This window comes from Leopardus geoffroyi, chromosome A1, assembly GCF_018350155.1.
Source record: "Leopardus geoffroyi isolate Oge1 chromosome A1, O.geoffroyi_Oge1_pat1.0, whole genome shotgun sequence".
Classification (NCBI taxonomy): domain Eukaryota; kingdom Metazoa; phylum Chordata; class Mammalia; order Carnivora; family Felidae; genus Leopardus; species Leopardus geoffroyi.
Window position 1 is genome coordinate 192,551,810 of NC_059326.1, and position 17,998 is coordinate 192,569,807.

General features: G+C 48.9%; 1 protein-coding gene across 3 annotated transcripts in view; it reads right to left on the minus strand.

Moving 5' to 3' along the window:
- Positions 1-1,306: 1,306 nt before the first annotated feature.
- Positions 1,307-17,998, minus strand: part of LARP1 (La ribonucleoprotein 1, translational regulator) — a 57,168-nt gene continuing 40,476 nt past the window's right edge. For all 3 annotated transcript variants that reach the window (XM_045436438.1, XM_045436430.1, XM_045436425.1), the window contains 11 exons: positions 17,802-17,976; positions 17,528-17,697; positions 15,265-15,657; positions 14,328-14,451; positions 13,999-14,204; positions 13,440-13,546; positions 12,400-12,551; positions 8,574-8,718; positions 6,912-7,021; positions 6,592-6,719; positions 1,307-5,074 (listed from right to left, as the gene is read on the minus strand). In XM_045436438.1, the coding sequence (XP_045292394.1) occupies positions 4,865-5,074; positions 6,592-6,719; positions 6,912-7,021; positions 8,574-8,718; positions 12,400-12,551; positions 13,440-13,546; positions 13,999-14,204; positions 14,328-14,451; positions 15,265-15,657; positions 17,528-17,697; positions 17,802-17,976 (1,920 nt within the window). In that variant the 3' untranslated portion in view covers positions 1,307-4,864. The remainder of the gene's footprint in view (positions 5,075-6,591; positions 6,720-6,911; positions 7,022-8,573; positions 8,719-12,399; positions 12,552-13,439; positions 13,547-13,998; positions 14,205-14,327; positions 14,452-15,264; positions 15,658-17,527; positions 17,698-17,801; positions 17,977-17,998) is intronic.

Below are 17,998 nucleotides of genomic sequence, written 5' to 3' on the forward strand. Positions count from 1 at the left end.
GATTTTGGCTCAGACCATGATCTCATGGTTTGGGAGTTGGAGCCCTGCAGTGGGCTCTGTGCCTGACAGTGTGGACTCTGCTTGGATTCTCTCCCCTCCTCCCCCCACCCCCCGCCCCTGCCCTGCTTGCTTTCTCCCTTAAAATAAACAGACTTAAAAAATAAATTGAAAAAATTGAAAAAAAAAAAATAATAAAGGGCTGAGGTCTCAAAATTCCCAGCAGATCACGTGAAAGTGAAAGGAATGGAAAATAAACTGGGCTCCTTTTAATGCCAGTAGATGCTTCCGTTTCTTCCTCTCCATTACATGCCTAGCTCCAGCACTCCTGATCACATGGCACCTGGGAGCTACTGCAGTGCAATTCAACAACTGGTGGTGGCCAACCTCATGAGCATCCCTACCAGGCTGTGAAGTGCGTCTGTCTTCCTGTCCCCAAGTCAGTCTGCAGAAGCCCTGGTTCCCAACTCCTCAACTCTACAAAGGCCACTGGAGGTTCTAAAGTAACTGCCCCCCTCAAGAATGGCAGAATTCTCTGGAAGAACATTTCTGATGGGATGCTCAAGCACCAGGCATGGGAGACAGCTGTCAGACTAATGGTTAAGGAAGGACACGCCTCACTTCTAGTTTTATATACACGTAGGCCAGACTGGCACTGAGAATGTTACCGCTGCCAGCACCTGGCCTCAAGAGTCAGGGAAAAGCCACCAACAACCCAAGGGCCAGTCCTCAGTAGGCTAGGGTGTGTTCATCATTCCATCCTTTCCCAGCTTCAATCCTCCGGGCTCAGTGGCTGACCTGGATTCCTGTAAGGCCAGAGTGTTGACCTGTTTCTCCTCTACTCTGGCAGGGATGTCTGTTCAGAGAGGGGCTGTGTTGACCCTCCACAGGGAATCACGGCAACCTTCCTAGTGATCTCCTTACAAGATGCCAGGCCACAGCCAGAGGATGGAAATCCTGAGAGTGGGACAAGTGGGCAGAAACCCTGGGATTCTGTTGGACTGGCATCTCTCTGTTCTCTAGCACTGGCTATAGCTGCCATGTTTTAAGACACATGGTGGACGTGAATTCCAGGCTGGCAGACGCTCTCAAAACCACGGAGGAATTCCTGGATGAATACACTCCTGGATGTATTCACTAGCAGCCTCTGGAGCCCATTCCCTGGGCAGATTCCCCAAAAGCGCAATGGCAGAGCCCTGCAAAGCTTTCATGTACACATCCTGAGTGCAGGGTTCCCCTGGATCTGAGGGGGCCCTAACCAGGCTCCATCCCTCAACAGCTGTACCCCAGATGGGAGACCAGCCAGTACTTTGCCTTTTCAAGTTTTTATTTTTATACATTTTTTTGTATTAAAAAGAAAAGCATAATTACCACAAATTACAAAGGACTAAAGCAGGACTAGAATAATGAATGAATCACTTCAGCCTGGAAAGCAGATATTCTCAATAATATTAATGTTATAATACAAGCTCATTCAAGTATTTTACATTTTTTTTTTTGTCCTTTTAAATGTGATATCCTAGCACATGGTAAAGATAATGTACTATGAGCATAAGGTGGAACCTTCTCCGCAAAGCCAGATGACAAGTTTTCCTCTCCAGTGAGAAATGGGCTATAAGTTCTGATCTTCTCTGCCTCTGCCATCAACATGGCTGAAGGAGAGGGTGGGGGCTGGGGCAAATAAATCCAGGGACCCTTCCAGACAGGATACACTTTGGGGTCCCACTCAGGAGGGCACCAGATGACCCAGACCGTTGTACCCAGGCTTTTTGGCAAAAAACCACCCTCACCCGCCCTAGCTCGTCTTCCTTGCCCCTCCTCCCCACTTCTAGGGCCTTCTGAGCAGCTTACTTTCTTTTGTAAAATCAATCATCAGGAAAGGGGGAAAAAAAAAGAGCTACAATGGAACAAAACAAAAACGTTAACAACTTTGACATGGGGGCTCGGCACCTGGACCTAAGCCCCGGGGGTCCAGGCTGGGGCAGGCCCAGGCAGCCCCTCTCTTCTGGTAGTGCATCTGCTCCCAGATTCAGGAGAGGGCGAAAGAAACCGGCCCCTTAGCAGGGCTGAGGCACACAGACCTTGTGATGTTTGATGCCCAAAGGTCGTCCTGGTATGGACCGATCGTGGAAGGGTACAGGATGAGCAGAAGGGTTTGGGCAGGCTGCTGCTTTGTGTCTCAGGTCTTGGACCCCCACAGGAGGGTGGTGGGTGTGGAGCGGCCAACCCTGATGGCTCTGGCCGCTCCTGGCATGCCTGTCACAGATACGTCGGTCCTAAATTCAAGTGTCTTCAGAAAGTGAAGATGTAAACTACTCTTTGCAACATTAACTCCTAACATGTTACAAAAAAAGAAAGAAAGAAAAAAAAAAAAAAAAGCCCTCTCCCCCCACATCCTCAGCCTACGTTGAGATGAAGTCCTCACCTCCCCACCCCAAAGGGGCTTCCTCCCTCTGGGGTGTCTGTGGGAGGATCAGGGAGGGGATGGCAGCCCCCTGGCCTGGGAGTAAACTCAAGATAAGAACAGCCTTTCCCCACACCCCCAAGGCTTCCTTGTGCCCCCAAACCCAGCAGAGGACAAACACTGAGGTTCTATGGTGCTGGATACAGTACTGGGCTGAGCGACCCGAAGGAAAGAAGGGGGATAAAGGGAAGGAGGAGGGGGTGCAGGAGTCCAGTGTCTGGTACAACGGGGGGCAGGCACCAGACTGGGCAGGGAAAGGCCTCAGATCCCACTTTTAGAGCAGTGACCAGACACACTCATCCTTGGCTTTTGAGACAACCGGGTAACAGGAACTGAGGTGGGCTCCCCACACAATAACCACTGGGAGGGCAGAGGTGGGAGAGGGCACAGGCTGAAAGCAATGAGGTGCCCGTGACAGAGGGCAAGCCGTTGCCAGCCTGGGATACTGTCTCCGACTCCCAATCTTCGGGCCCAGCAGAGGAAACAGTTAAAAAGAGGGCCAATGAAGTGTCAGCAACTGAGCAACACTACCATCAACTTCTCTGTGCTGCCCGGTCCACACTGGGGGTGACTATGTCATCACGCCCGCACCCAACACACAGCCCAGTCTGTGTGGGTCAGTCCTTCGGTCACCCTCCCTAGCTTCGGATGCCAGTAGACTCCAGCCAGTCCATTATCACTCACAGCCCAACCCAAGCAGTCAGTGGCTGGAGAAGAGAAGTCAGGTATACTCTATGTCCACATATACCTTCCTGCCGCGGGGCTTCTCCAACTGGCAGGATTCCCCCCAGCCCCCAAATCCTCCTTGTCCCTCGTTCCCAGGCAGGGTCAGTTGGAGGATGGGCAGAGATGGCTTGCAGAAGGGGGATGCAAGATGGGGAGACCCCACCAGACCCCAGGGAGAATGGCATCCTTCTCCACCTTTGATGAGACAGAGCCTCCTCGAGGCCTCAGATCTTTCAGGGCAACGTATTTCCAAGCCTCAGCTGCCAGGTGTTCACCTTTCCCCTTTGAGGTTGGGGAGACGGTCAAGCTGAGGCCAAGTGTGTCCCAGATCCAGGCCAATGCTGTTCTTCAACAGTTTGAAGCACGCTTGGCCTTGGGGATCCGAGGGCAGATGAAGGGTGTCACGGCAGGATGGGGCCTGTCGTGAAGCAACAGCAAGCAGAGCGAGGACACGACAGTGGCAGCAGCGTATAGACACAGGACGTCAGCTTCGAACGATGCAACAGCAGGGGTATTTCAGGCAAGGCTCTGATCTGAGCCGCCCCCAACCCTCTTGCCTATAGGCAGGAGGCACTGTACATGCAACTCAGTCCAGAGAAAGATTCTAGCCAATCCAGCCCAGGCACATCCAGAGAAGGTGTGAGCTCTTCGAGTTGACTCCACCGAGGAAAACAGGCATTTGGGTATTTCAGATTCCCGCTCCACAATAAGGCAACTTTTAAAAAAATATTATTTCCAAGAACAAAACAAAACAAAACAAAATCCAAGGGCAGGGGAAAGACATCACTTTCTGTGGATTAGGTGGGGGTTTTCTGATTTATTTTTTTGGTCTTTTATGGTCGATTTTGTCTTTTTTTGTTTTTTTTTTGTTTTTTTTTTTGTTTTTTTTGTTTTTTTTTGTTTTTGTTTTTCCATTTTTCCAAGGATGGAAAGGTCAGAGAAAAATAAAATAAATCATCTTTCAATAGTCTTTTCTGGTATGAGCAGCGTCTCTCTGGGCTGGGGAGTAAGGGGCATGGGGAGAGGGGAGTGGAGAGAGGCTGAAACCTTCCCCCACTCCCACTTCTAGATCCTTTGGTTTCCTTCTCCCAGAACATGGCAGAAGGGCATGGTGGGGACAGCAGGGGGAGAACATGGTGATGGTAAGCCCCAGATGATGAGGGGGCTGGTGCTCGTGGGGCCCAGGGACGCTGCCAGAGCCTTCCATGGGACAGTGCTGGGCAATGGGGCCCACAGGGCCTTCTTGTGGGCTGCATAGTTGGTTGAGGGGGAGCAGGAGGAGGCTGTGGGTGGGAACCAGGGTTACGGCTTACCAGCCGTGGGCAGGGCTGCAGAGTGATTTTGGTAATCCAGACGAACTATCAATAATTTAAAACTTGATATATATATATATATATATATATAAAAAAAATCTCCCCCCTTTCCCTCCCCCCTTAGAAGAAGCTAGGATGTGAAGAGTCATGGAGAGAGGAGGGGGAAGGGGGTGTGTGGAGGCTCCTGCCCAGGGGTACCTCTGATAGCCCAAATGGTGTACATGTTGCTACTCAGCACAAAGGCCCATGCTAATGACTCTAGGCCTGTCCCTTCTCTGTCCCCTCTCCTGGGACTGGGCACCCCCATGGACTCTTACCCAACCCCCCATCCCCCCCTCCAAAACCCCAGGGCTAAGGGGCTTTTTCACTTTCCCAAAGTCTGTGTGTCCGAGTGCTGGCTTGTCCATTTGGCATCTTCCCGGACGGGCTGGCCAGTGGGTGGTGTGGGGGGTTGGCTGATCATGGTGGAGGGCCTGCTGGAAGACTGGGAAGGGCACCGCTTCCTGCCCTCACCGCCGCCACCTCCTGCCGCCACTGGGTGTCGTTTGTGGTTGCCCTCCTCACCCATGGGGGGCTGTAACAGAGGAGGAAGTCACAGGTGACCAGGGGCCACTACCCATACCCCTTTCCTTGCCATGGCTGGCTATCTAGAGACTTCTTACCTCCAAATGCAGATAACAGTTATAACCTTAAAAACTAATTACCAGTTTATGAGGCACATCTCCATGCCAAGATGCCAAAGCCCCATGCTACTTTATGCACCAGAACCCACTCAGGGAGTCTACACCACCCTTTGATGGAGACACAATCATCCCATTTTACAGATGAGGAAAGTGAAGCACAGAAAAATAATTTGCCCAGGGCTGCATAAATTACATAACTGGTGGAGACAAGGCAGGACTAGGCCCATCTATCTAACTCTGAAGCCCAGGCCTTCACCCACACAAGTTTCTACTCCCCTCTGAGAAGGGATTGCTTCTCAGGCAATGATGCATGGAATGTGGCAATATGCAATATGCTAAGACGTCTCAGCTCAGAAGGCTCACATGCTCCTGGGCTCTGCCTTATCCCCTTCCAGGCCAGAAAGAGGACACTGATCTAAGAGATCATGATCCAGTCTGGCCTTACCTCTGCCAAAGGTCTGGTGACCTCAAGGACATTTCCTTCCCTTTCTGAGGGTCAAAGCTGAGCCCTTCTAGTCCCACTTCCACAGGTCTTCCCACTGCAAGGCTTCTCTGCACACATACCCCTCCAACCCCCAGAGGAGGAAATGCTTAAGGACAGAAAACAACAGATTCATCTTTATAATGGGAGGCCTGAAGGGCACTGCCACTGTCTAATTGGGTGGCTACGGGTTTCCATTTATCCACTGGTACAGCAACTGTAACAGTGAACTCTGCCTCCTTCACCACATTATAAAGATTAAAATGAGGTCAATATCAAGTGCCTAACACCGCCCCTGGGACACAGTAATCACTCAATTAATGGCAATTTTTTAATAGATGAGAGGACTATTATTGCTATTTGTCTTTTGACTAAAAGGTTTGAAGGGAATAAGATGACTGGCACATCTCTACTATATTATAAAGTCTTTGAAAGAACGAGTCTCACTCATTTCTGGAGTCTCTGACTGACATCCATGACTCAAAGCTACCGCTTCCCTGATTATACCCAGTAGCAATAACCCTGATCCACCACTGGATGTCACCATTGAGTCACCCACTCCAAGAAGACAGGGGTTGTGTTGGTGCGGGGTTGGAACTGGCCTCTTCCAAAAAAAGCAAGTACATTTACTAGGGCACTCATCCCAGGCTAACCAGGGCATACTAAGATAAAAGAGAGAGCATTATGATGGTTTAGCTATAGGACCATGGGAAGGAGGGAGGAGCAACTTGCATAATCCCCTTCAATTGGCTGTCAGTGTCCACTTCTCACTCTCTATTTTACAGGCAAAGAAACTAAGGCCAAAATGGGGGAAAACGGTCTCTGGGCTAGTGGCATAGCTGGGACCAGAACCCAGGTATCCTGACCTCTGGTCCAGTTTTCTTTCCAGGACAATGAGGGTGAGAAAGACAAGAGACTTTCACTCACATCCACTCGGAAGTCTTCGAGACGTCGGAATTTGCCGAGGTATTCTTGAAGTTTGGGGTCAATGTCCAAATTTTTGGCTTTGGAATATTTCAAGAAGGCCCAGAACTTCTCCAGCCCATAGAGCTGGCCTGCAGGAAAGAGGAGGCAGAGGTGGAGAGAGGTAGAGAGAAGCGGGGCTGGTGAGTTGAGAATTAAGAGGTTCAGGGGAGCGGGAGGTGTGAGGTGACTGACACACAGCCAGACCCAGGTGGCCCCGGGGAGGGAGGAGGGAGAAAAGGCCTAGATGACTGGGGCTTGCAGAGTCCAACTCTGGCTCTCACCAGCTTCATAGTCCTTCACCGTCTCTTCCTGAAAATCCTTGAAGATGTCTAGCCGGAACTTCTTTTCCAGGCCATAACTGTAGTATCGAAAAAGGCACTCCAAACCATATCTGTAGGAGAGCACAAGTCAGTGAAATCAGGACACAGTTTATTTGTAAAACGGGATTGCACCTGCATAATAAATGAATGAGGAAATGGTTTAAGCACGTGGATTATTGAGAAAATGGTAAAAAATCCTTAAGAAGGCTAACATTTAACGTTAGTCTAAGTGGGTCTAGCAGTTTATGGTTTGTTTGCCAGAGGTCAGCAAACTTCAGCCAAACAACAGCCCTCTGCCCACATTCAATTGCTGTAAGAGCAGAGCTGAGTAGTTGCGACAGAGACCCTACGTCTGCAAAGCCTTACATATTTCTTATCCGTCCCATCACAGAACAAGTTTGCCAATACCCTGAGATGAGCTCTCCGCAAAGTCACGTGACCATGTCAATCAGCAGGTTTGTTTATCTGACTTCAGAAATTCTACTTTTAGGAAGGAACATGTCAAGGAGGTGACCAAAAATACATTGTTTCTATTTTACAGATGTACAAAACTGCTCATTAACATTATTCAACAAAACTTAAATGTCTTAAAGAGACAGTTAATAATGTAAATCTGTACAACAGAATATAAGCTATTAAAAATTATAACGTATGGGGCCCCTGAGTGGCTCGGTCAGTTGAGTGTCTGACTTCAGCTCAGGTCATGATCTAATGGTTCATGGGTTCGAGCCCCGCTTCGGGCTCTGTGCTGACAGCTCAGAGCAGCTGGAGCCTGTTTCAGATTTTGTGTTTCCCCCTCTCTCTGCCCCTCCCCTGCTCACATTCTGTCTCTCTCTCTCAAAAATAAAGCATTAAAAAAAATTATAATGTAAATACACACTGATGGATACTGAGATGCTTATGATATATCACCAAGTGGAAAAGACAGGTTTCAAAGTGTTACATCAGAATGAGCCCATTTTATAAACAAATATGTAAATTTTACATCTACCCATGCATACAAAGTCTAGAAGGCCACACACTTAAATATATTAACAATGGTTATCTCTGGGAGTTAGAATTTTCAAATATCTTATCTATATTTTCTAAACTTTCAGCAAAAGGTATGTAAGAATTTCTGTAAGAAAGTTTTAAAAGTTAAATACTTTAACAACGTGGAAACACGCTCATGCTTATAAATGATAAGATACAAAAAGGCATTCATGTGATGATCTAAATACATTAAAAAGTACGGTACAAATTATTATCTAATAGAGGCTATACTTTGGGTAAACAACAGTAGGGTGGTGGGAGACTATAGGTATGTCCTTGCTCACACAAGCAAATATTTTTAGGAAAGCCCCTCGGGATTCTGACCATGCTGGCTATCTGTGGAGAAAGCAACTACATGGCATGGGGACAGGGATAAGGAGACTTCTCACTATATAACCTCTGTCCTCTTTGAATTTTGAACCATGTAAACATATTACTCATTCAAAAATAATCATGTTTTTATAAAGCAAATGTGTAGGCAAAACAGATTTCTGGTTATAGCTCTGGAGACAGACCCACCAGGAATGCTTCACCTCCCACAAGACCCACCAGCAGCCCCCGCCCCGGCCACACTCCTCACATCCTGCTCACCTGTAGCCTTCTTTGGCATCCTCCAGAGCAAGCTGCTTAAACTCCTCATACATCTTTTTGTTGAAGTGATCTCGGAGGAAGAAGGACCAGAAGCGGAAGAGAGTGTTCATCTCCTGAGACTGGCCAATGCCCAAGCGTTTCCGCTCTGATTGGGGACAGAGGAGGAAAGACCTTTCAGGGCCAGGCTGCCCGTGTTGAGGGGACAAATGCTCCTGGGGTCAGATTTTGGTCCTTTCTCCTGTCCCCGCCAATTCCCTTGCTCATCCCCTGTCCTTTCAGTCTTTCAGGAGACGGTCATTAAGCGCTATTCCGTGTCAGGCCCTGCTGCCAGGCAGTGGGCCTGAGCCTCGCCACAAGCAGGTGGCATCAGCTTCTAAATCAGGCCAGCCTGGTCTAGCTCTTCATCTCAAATGCTACTGCTCTCAAGTGTAGTCAGAATAAGGAAAAGCATGAACAAATAATCTGACAACCCAACAAATTACACTGATTAGTCATTACCAACAATTATTTTAGGAATCCAACAATTACAAAATGGTGCCATTAAAAATACACAATACCAAAGCACAAGCAACAGAAGAATAGATAAATTTAGTAATTTAGTATCATTAAAAAAACTAAAAGGGCACCTGGGTGGCTCAGTCAGTTAAGCATCCACCCGACTTCCACTAGTTCATGCTCTCATGGTTTCTGGGTTCGAGCCCTGTGTCAGGTTCTGTGCTGACAGCTTAGAGCCTGGGGCCTGCTACAGATTTTGTGTCTTCCTCTCTGCCCCTCCCTGACTCACACTCTGGCTCTTTCTCTCTCTCTCTCTCAAAAATAAATAAAACATTAAAAAAAATTAAAAACTAAAAACTAAAAACCTGGGGTGCCTGGATGGCTCAGTTGGTTAAGCGTCTGACTCTTGACTTTGTCTCAGGTCATGATCTCACGGTCATGATGAAATCGAGCCTCGTTTCTGGCTCTGCACTGATCACGAAGACTGCTTAAGAATCTGTCTCCCTCTCCCTCTCCTCCTCCCCCACTCGTGTGCATGCACACTCTCTCAATAAATTAAAAAAAAAGAGAGAGAGACTAAAAACCTCTGTGCTTCAAAGAACACTATCAACAACATGAAAAATCAACCCACAGGGTGGGGAAAAAGTATTTACAACTCATGAATCTGGTAAGGGACTTGTACCTAGAATCTATAAAAAACTCTTATAACTTGTTAATAAAGGCAAATAATAGTCAAAAAATAGGCAAAGGATCTGAACAGACATTTCTCCAAAGGTATACAAATGGCCGATAAACACATGAAAAAATTTTTCAACGTTATGGCTTCCAGGAAAATGCAAATCAAAACCGTAAGGAGGTATCACTTATCACTTCAAGCCTATGAAGACAGCTGTAATAAAAAAGACAGACAATACCAAGTGCTGGGAGGACTGGAGCAACCAGAAGCCCTATACACTGCTGTCAGGAATGAAAACATGGTGCCCCCACTTTGGCAAACAGTCTCACGATTCCTCCAAAGGTTTAAACACAGCTATCATATGACCCTGCAATTCCGCTCTTCTATCCAAGCTGAATGAAAACCTATGTCCACACAAAAACTTGTACATGAATATTCACAGCAGCACTATTCATGATAGACAAAAAGTGGCAATCCAAATGTCCATCATCTGACAAACAAATAAACAGAACAGGCCATACCCATAATAATGGAATATTATCTGGCAAGGAAAAGGAATAAAGTACTGACACCATGCTACAATATAGATGAAATGTGACAACAGTATGCTAAGGGAAGAAACCAGTCACAAAGAATGGTGTGATACAGGATTCTATCTATATGAAAAGCCCACAAAAGGCAAACCATTCAGACTGGTGGTTGTGCAGGCCCGGAAGGAGCTGTGGGGGCGGGGATGGGAAATGACTGGTCAGGGGCACAGGGTTTCTTTCTGTGGTAATGAAACTGTTCTAAAATTGATTCTGCTGATGGACGTGCAACTCCTGAATATACTAAAAGTCACAGCACCTTTCACTTTAAATGGGTAAACTGTATAGTATGTGAATCCTATCTCAATAAAACTGTCATACACAAACGCAGAGGGAAGTAAGGCAGACGAAAGAAGCACTTAGCAGCCATGTTTTGCTAAATGAAAAGAGGTGAGGCAAATTAATACAAGGGAGCATTAAGACTGCTTCTGTGGGGGGTTGCCTAGGGCTCAGTCAGTTGAGTGTCTGACTTCGGCTCAGGTCATGATCTCACAGCTTGTGGGTTCGAGCCCCATGTCGGGCTCTGTGCTGACAGCTCAGAGCCTGGAGCCTGCTTCAGATTCTGTGTCTCCTCTCTCTCTGCCCCTCCCCACTCACACTCTGCCTCTCTCAAAAAATAAACATTAAAAAGAAAATTTTTAAAGATTGCTTCTGTGGAGCCCCTGGGTGGCTCAGTCGGTTGAGCATCTTGACTCTTGATTTCTTTCAACTTAGGCCATGATCTCATGGTTTGTGGGATCGAGCCCTGCGTTGGGCTCTGTGCTCATAGCACAGAGACTATTTGGGATTCTCTCTTCCCCTCTCTCTGCCCCTCCAACTGTTCTCTCTAAAAAAAAAAATTGGGGGGGGGGGGGAAGATTGCTTTTGAGCATCTTTACAGCCAACCTGACAGAAATCTATAGTTAAAAGACATTTCAGGAGCCAGGTGGCTCAGTTGGTTGAGCCTTCAACTCCAGATTTCAGCTCAGGTCATGATCCCCGGGGTTTGTGAGACCAAGCCCTGCAATGGGCTCTGTTCTGAGCATGGAGTCTGTTTAAAATTCTCTCTCTCCCTCCTCTGCCCCTCTCCCCCACTCACTCGCTCTCTAAAAAATAAAAAAAAAAAAAAAAAAAAAAAAAAAAACAACTCTCATGGCACCTGGGTGGCTCAGTTGGTTAAGCCTCCGACTTCGGCTCAGGTCACGATCTCGTGGTTTGGGAGTTCGAGCCCCGCATTGGGCTCTGTGCTGACAGCTCGGAGCCTGGAGCCTACTTCGGATTCTGTGTCTCCTTCTCTCTCTGCCCCTCCCCACTTGTGCTCTACCTCTATCAAAAATAAATCAATGTAGGGGCGCCTGGGTGGCGCAGTCGGTTAAGCGTCCGACTTCAGCCAGGTCACGATCTCGCGGTCTGTGAGTTCGAGCCCCGCGTCGGGCTCTGGGCTGATGGCTCAGAGCCTGGAGCCTGTTTCCGATTCTGTGTCTCCCTCTCTCTCTGCCCCTCCCCCGTTCATGCTCTGTCTCTCTCTGTCCCAAAAATAAAATAAAAACCTTGAGAAAAAAAAAAAAAAAAAAAAAAAACAATGTAAAAAAAATTTTTTTTAAATAAAATAAAATAAAATCTCATTCTGTGATAAAAAGAAACACATGAGAGTATCTAGAAAGCTTATTTCCCTATACCATCTTCTAGAGCAGGGGTCAGCAAACTCTTTCCCACAAAAGGCCAGAGAGTAAATGTTTTAGGCTTTACAGGCCAGATATTGTCTCTGTCAAAAGTTCTTCTCTTTCTTCTTCACAACCACTTAAAAATGTAAAAAAAAGTAAAAAATGTAAAAAAAGGTAAACTTTTGATATTTTTTTTATTATCCGTAGAGGAAGATCAAGGAACAAAATATTCTGAGTAGCAGATTCTTTTAGCTTTCTGTATTCCCAACTACGTGGCCTGAGTCTAGCTCCAATCCTTCTTGTTGCAATGTCGTGTCACTTCTTGATCTAAGGTCAGAGAAAACAATCACCTGATCCACCACCCTTACACTCGGATCTAAGTAGTGGACCCAGAGGCTCAGCCCCTCTGCCCCTGTGCTTCTTACCGTTAAGGCAGCGCCTACGATACTTGTGGTAGACGTGTTGTGTGAAGCCATTTTCCTTGAGCAGCTCGTGGGAAGGATGCTGGAACTTGGGCAATGACTGAGGGGTACAGCCATAGCTGCCAACTGCAGGTGTCCCTTCTGAGGGGCTGGAACTAGAGGTCAGGAAAGAGACAATGTCACCAGGTTCCCTGGAGCAGCTAGCCATCAGGTTAGGAGGGGCCCCTCTGGTCCTTCCATCAGCCAAGATCTAGCTTCTCGTAGGGCAGCAAAGAGACCCAAGTACTGTGCTAGGTCCTTAACTTACATCCACGGGCCCAAATCACTCTTAGCACACACAGACCTTTGGTGCGTTTTACAAAGTAGTCAGTGAGGCTTACAGAGACTGGGAGACTTGTCCTGAGTCACAGGGCTGTTTAACATCCCAGATCGGCACAATGCCCAAACCTGAGCTTCTAAGCATTTATTTATCCAGAGTTCACATTCAACTTTCTTTCATAAGCTATTATGGGTTAATCCATCTATATGTTTTCTTTAAAACCATGACCATTCTCAGTCTGTGCCATCTATGCAGGGAGTAGAGTGCATATATAGGTCAATGGCTTCCAAACCTTGCTCTTGAACAGAGAACACTGGGACAATTTTCCTGGGGCTGGGGGTTGGGGGATGGGGGAAGCCACCTAAACCCTACCCCCAGAAGCTGAATCAGTAGATCGAGGGCAGGGCCCAGGAATCTGTATTTTTATTTAATGACCGCCCCATCCTGGGGCAGGCAGCAGATACACACTTTTGAAATCATTCACAAACATTCTCTCTCTGAAGACACTCTGGTCCCGTGTAGATGCAACACCACTTCTTTAGGAAAATCTTCCCAGGCTCTGGATTAAGTTCTCTAGACTCCTCCAGATTTTTGGATTTAGATTAACGGTCCCTTTCTTTAATTTACAGACTGAAGAGGTTCGTTCTTCCTGGTCCCATCAGCTGCTTGGCTTTCCCACCCATCCTGCAGTCGGCCTCATCTTTCCTCCCCACTGCCCTGGCACCTGATGGAAGCAGTCCGGGGCCTGTGCTCACGGGAATCCATCACCCAGCCCACATGACTCTCCAGGGGCGGGTTCGAGCTGTGTCTTGTCTTCCTTTTCCGAGGCATCTGCAAAGGCCAGTCCAGATTTTGTTATTAATCGCACTCACAGAACTCTAGGAGCACCAAGCACTTGTAGGACCAAGACCTCTCATGTGTGTGAGTTATTTCACAATTTACAAAGCATTTTCATGTCTATTCTCTCACATGATGTCCACAGTTACGAGTCAGGAAATGGTATGCCTATTTCACAGGTGAGGAAACTGAGGCTTGCGAGCCCTAAGGACCCACTCCTGGTCCATCCTCCTGAGGCCTTATCCTGGCTACATGGAATCACCACTCCCACACCTGGTCCCTTCTTCAGATGTGGCCACTCGATCCTGGGGGGGCCCAGCTGCCTAAGAATATAGAGCAGGTCTGGGATCTGGCAGTCTCCTGGCTTAACCAAGGGTAAAAAGCAAAGCAGGGGAAAGAGGTGAAGTGAGCCCAAGACTCTTAGTAGCCCGGCAGGAGAGCCTCACCTTGGCGTCTAGTGTCCGTCCTTCTTTCACTACTGGGTAAAACCGTGATGTCTGACTTGAGTCTTTGAGCTGTGGTGTCCGGGGAGTGCGGGGGGTCCTGGCGTTGCGGTAGTTTGGCGACTCCGGGACAGTGGTTGGTAGAGAACGGGCGATGGTGGAGGGCTCAGGAGCACCAAACAATTTGTTGGCCAGGGCATCAGTGGGAACTGCAGAGGCAGAGCAGGCCAGTAAGCAGGGGTAGGCCTGTGACCGTCTGTCCCTGGAAGGCTCCCCGTTGAAGGGCTGCAGACCCTCCCACCTAGGCCAGGGTTCCAGGTGTCACCTCTCACCTTGCTGGAAGCGGGGTGGCCCAGGAGGGACCTCCTGGTTGGGATCCACGGGGGGCTCTGGGGTTAGTGTGTCAAACTGCTCCCGACTGATCATGTTGACTTTCTTGAAATTCTCGACTTCTTGCTGCAGAGGATATAAGATGGGTGGGGAGAAGAGGTTAGTAAGAAGACTGCCCCAGCCTGTTTAGGAATCGGGACCTGCAGCAAGTTGCTAAGGGCAGCTCCCACGTCCACATACGTGGAATTCTGGTCCCCAGGCTCTCAGCGGCAGCCTCCGCACTCCCCACCCCTAGTTACCAGGGCACGAGCATGCCCACCCAGAAGGGGTTAGGGCCCGCCCGGCCCTCTCTACGGCAAGACCGAGACGAGGACTTCAGCTCTCCGGAACTCACTGCAGACCCCTGACCTGCTTCCCACCACTGTCTCCTCACCTCCACCAAACACACTGCTACCTGCTCCACAGGCTCCCCTCAGGCCCACCTACCACCACACACAGTCGCTCTGTAAAAACCTACAGAAAGTTTTGACTGTTTCTGGGCAACAGTGATTTTTAAAAAGCCTGTCTTTTCTCTATCTTCTCTACTCAAAACAAGTGCCTTAAAAGGCCTTTCAACTTTTATATGGGCCTAAATATTTGAGACTAGAAGTGCCAATCGAATCCTCATTCTCTTCCCCGCTGGCATCTGGCCGACTGTTACGACCTTAAACGCAATGCTCAGCTGGCACAACAGTCATCTCCTGCTCTGGCACAGCTTACAAAGTGTTTACATGTCTCTTCTCACCGAATGCTCCAGCAGGGTGTCCATCACCACCCCCTTTCCATACACGAGGACAACTGAGGCTCTATGCCCAAGGCCACACCGCTCATCAGCCTTCCCCTGTCCCACGCGCTACAGGTACCCCAGGCTCCACCCCCAGTGCCGTGTCCGAGCCTCACCTTGATCTGGGAATACTCAGGTTCGAACTTCTCAGTCCACAGGTCCTGCTCGTAGTAGAAGAGCCCGTCGTTAATGACCTTGGCCAGCTCGGCGCTCATCTTGGCACGAGAGGTGTGGTTGCCAGTGCGGTCCCCCCCGGGGTGCCGGCGCATGTAAGGCGGCGTCTGGGTGACGATGAGGATCTTGTTGACATCCCGGTCATCGATCTCATAGTCAGAGTCCTCATCAGACCAGGCGGTGAAGGTGTTCTTCCTCCCATCCATCTGCTCCATCTCCTCGTCAAACAGGAAATCCAGTTCCTCTTGCTCATCCTGCTCCTTGGACGTCAGCTGCTGAGCGGGCAGCTGCGGAGGCAGAGAGGTCGGGTGGAGGAACCTGGGCTCCTCGGACTTCTAAAATGGGGACAGACCAAGGGGAGAGGGAATCACCGGGGCGCCCTCGGACCGGCCTCTGTAGCTGTCCGCCGAGAGAGGGGCACTGGCCATGCCACCAAGCCGCAGCTGTCAGCTTTGGAGCCAGTCCCCTAGGACTCCAGGTTTCTTCTCTCCTGGCTCACAACACAGTCACTCATAAACAATGAGGTGACAAGTTCCCTGCAGCCACCTGTGCTCTCATTCACCTAGCCTGGGAGTGAGCACACAGCAGAAGTTCAACAGGTTGATCCATCTGTTCCATCTATCTAAAATCTAAGAAAACGGAAGCTTCATGAGGCAAGGGCCACAGCGGCTTTGCTTTTCATCATATCCCCAGTACCTAGACTGGGACCTAGCAACAGCAGATGTTCAACTATCTGATGAGTGAGTAAGCACCCACTGGCACAAGGCCCTGAATGAAAAACCTAAAAGCAGAATAATGAACAAGACACAATTCTTGAACTTCAGGAGCTCACAGTTTAGTGGGAGAAAAAGTCAAACAACCAGCCAGCCAAGTGTAATGTGGTACTGGTAAAGACTAACTATAAATAGAATTTGTGGAGTACATAGGGAGAGGCACTTATTAACGAACTAGAGGTGGGGACAGTCAGGGAACGCTTCCGGGGAGCTGTAATTACTGAAGGATGAGTGTAAGTAAGCCAGGTGAAGGCAGGGACCAAGAGTGTGCTAGGCAGGAAGAACAGCATGTTCCAGATGCAAGAGACAACAAGGTGCTTTCAGCAAAAGAAAATATTTCAGACCGTTGCTAGACTGAATTTATCTGAGACTTTGGCGCAGAAGCATTTGTCTACCTCATAATCTATATCCAAAAAGTCAATTCCATGCTTTGCAAAAAGCTTCCCATGTAAACTCCAAACCTACTCGATTTTAAGGTTCAAGATAGGCCAGGTGCGAGCGGGGCTCTGTTTCTGGAATGGGGGCTAAGCCTGCCTGTCTTTCCAAAGCCTTCACAGTCTGTAAGCCTGGACCTCCTAAAGGTCCTCAGGACTCTGGCCTGATCCCTGACACTCTGTGGTCAAAGGATCACAGCCAGAAGAGATAGGGAAGTTGGGGTTTGAACAAGAGGGAGACAAGGGAGACAGTCACAGTGGCACAATGGAAAAGGGGGCATAGAATTTCAGACCCCAAAGTCCAAGGTCATCTATGAAGCCGCCTTACAAGCCTCAGACCAAAGAGATCTTTAAGAGGAGGTGGGGGATGGGACAGAGCACACATCCACTTCTGGAAAGGGGGCACTCATTTTAGTCGGAAATGGAAACCGTTCTGTAACAGTGGACTCAATGCACACTACTGGCATATTGCTTTATAATTTCTAAAGCAGTCTAAGCCCTCCTTTCTTTCATGTGAAGATGGGAACACTAAAAACTTGAGATATTAAACGAGCTGCCCAAGGTCAACAGCCATCGGTGACAGGAGACTGGTGCTCTAGTCTAGACTAACGCTACATCCAGGCCGTGTGTCTGTTTCCTCTCCCTTCCCTCTTCAGAGGGCCTGAGGGGCTTATACAGGGGACAGTGAGGACACACTTAGGCATTAAAGCAGCCCCAGCAATTTAGATGGGGCAAAAATAAGAGCCAAACATCAAGAAACCTGGGACACTGCTGCCCGGGGCTGTATGATTTCTTCCCATGGAAAATCCCACTCAGCTAGGGTTATCCTGAGCAGTGGTCCTCACTGGAAAGGGAAACAGTCCTACCAGCTTTCCTGCAGTCACTGCTGACCTCAGATCACATCGCCACCTTGAGCCACCCAGCCTAACAGCTAGCCCCTCAGAGCCCTGTACCCAGGCGATATCCCCTCTCCATGCTCCAGCCCACGTCCCACACACCTTGGGTCGTGCTGGGGACGGCCGCGGCCTCTTCTTCACTTCAATCCAGTTCTCAGAATCCAGGTCAGGCAGGCTGGCAGACAGGCCCTTGGGCAGTGTCTTCAGGTTGCTGACCTCCTCTGTTTTGGTTGGCACTGGGGTGACTGCGCGGGGAGAGCCAGGTGCGGACTCTGGAGGGTGGGAAGGTGAGACCCTCAACCTTCTAGTCCTCCTGATGCCAGTTGGCTGGGTGACAAGGACAACAGGAAGGCACCTACAGGTCTGCAGTACCTACCTGTCTCCTTCTGGTAGTGCTGACGGGGCACAAACTCGGGGCAGTTGAGAAGCTGGGAAAAATCGGTCTGGGAATAATCCACTATTGGGGGACCAGGAAGAGGCCACTTCTCCGGCTCCTCCCTCCTGCGCACTTTCTCATCAACGATCTCCACCACCTTGCTGTCCTTTAGGGCCTGCAGGAGAGAAGGAGGGAGA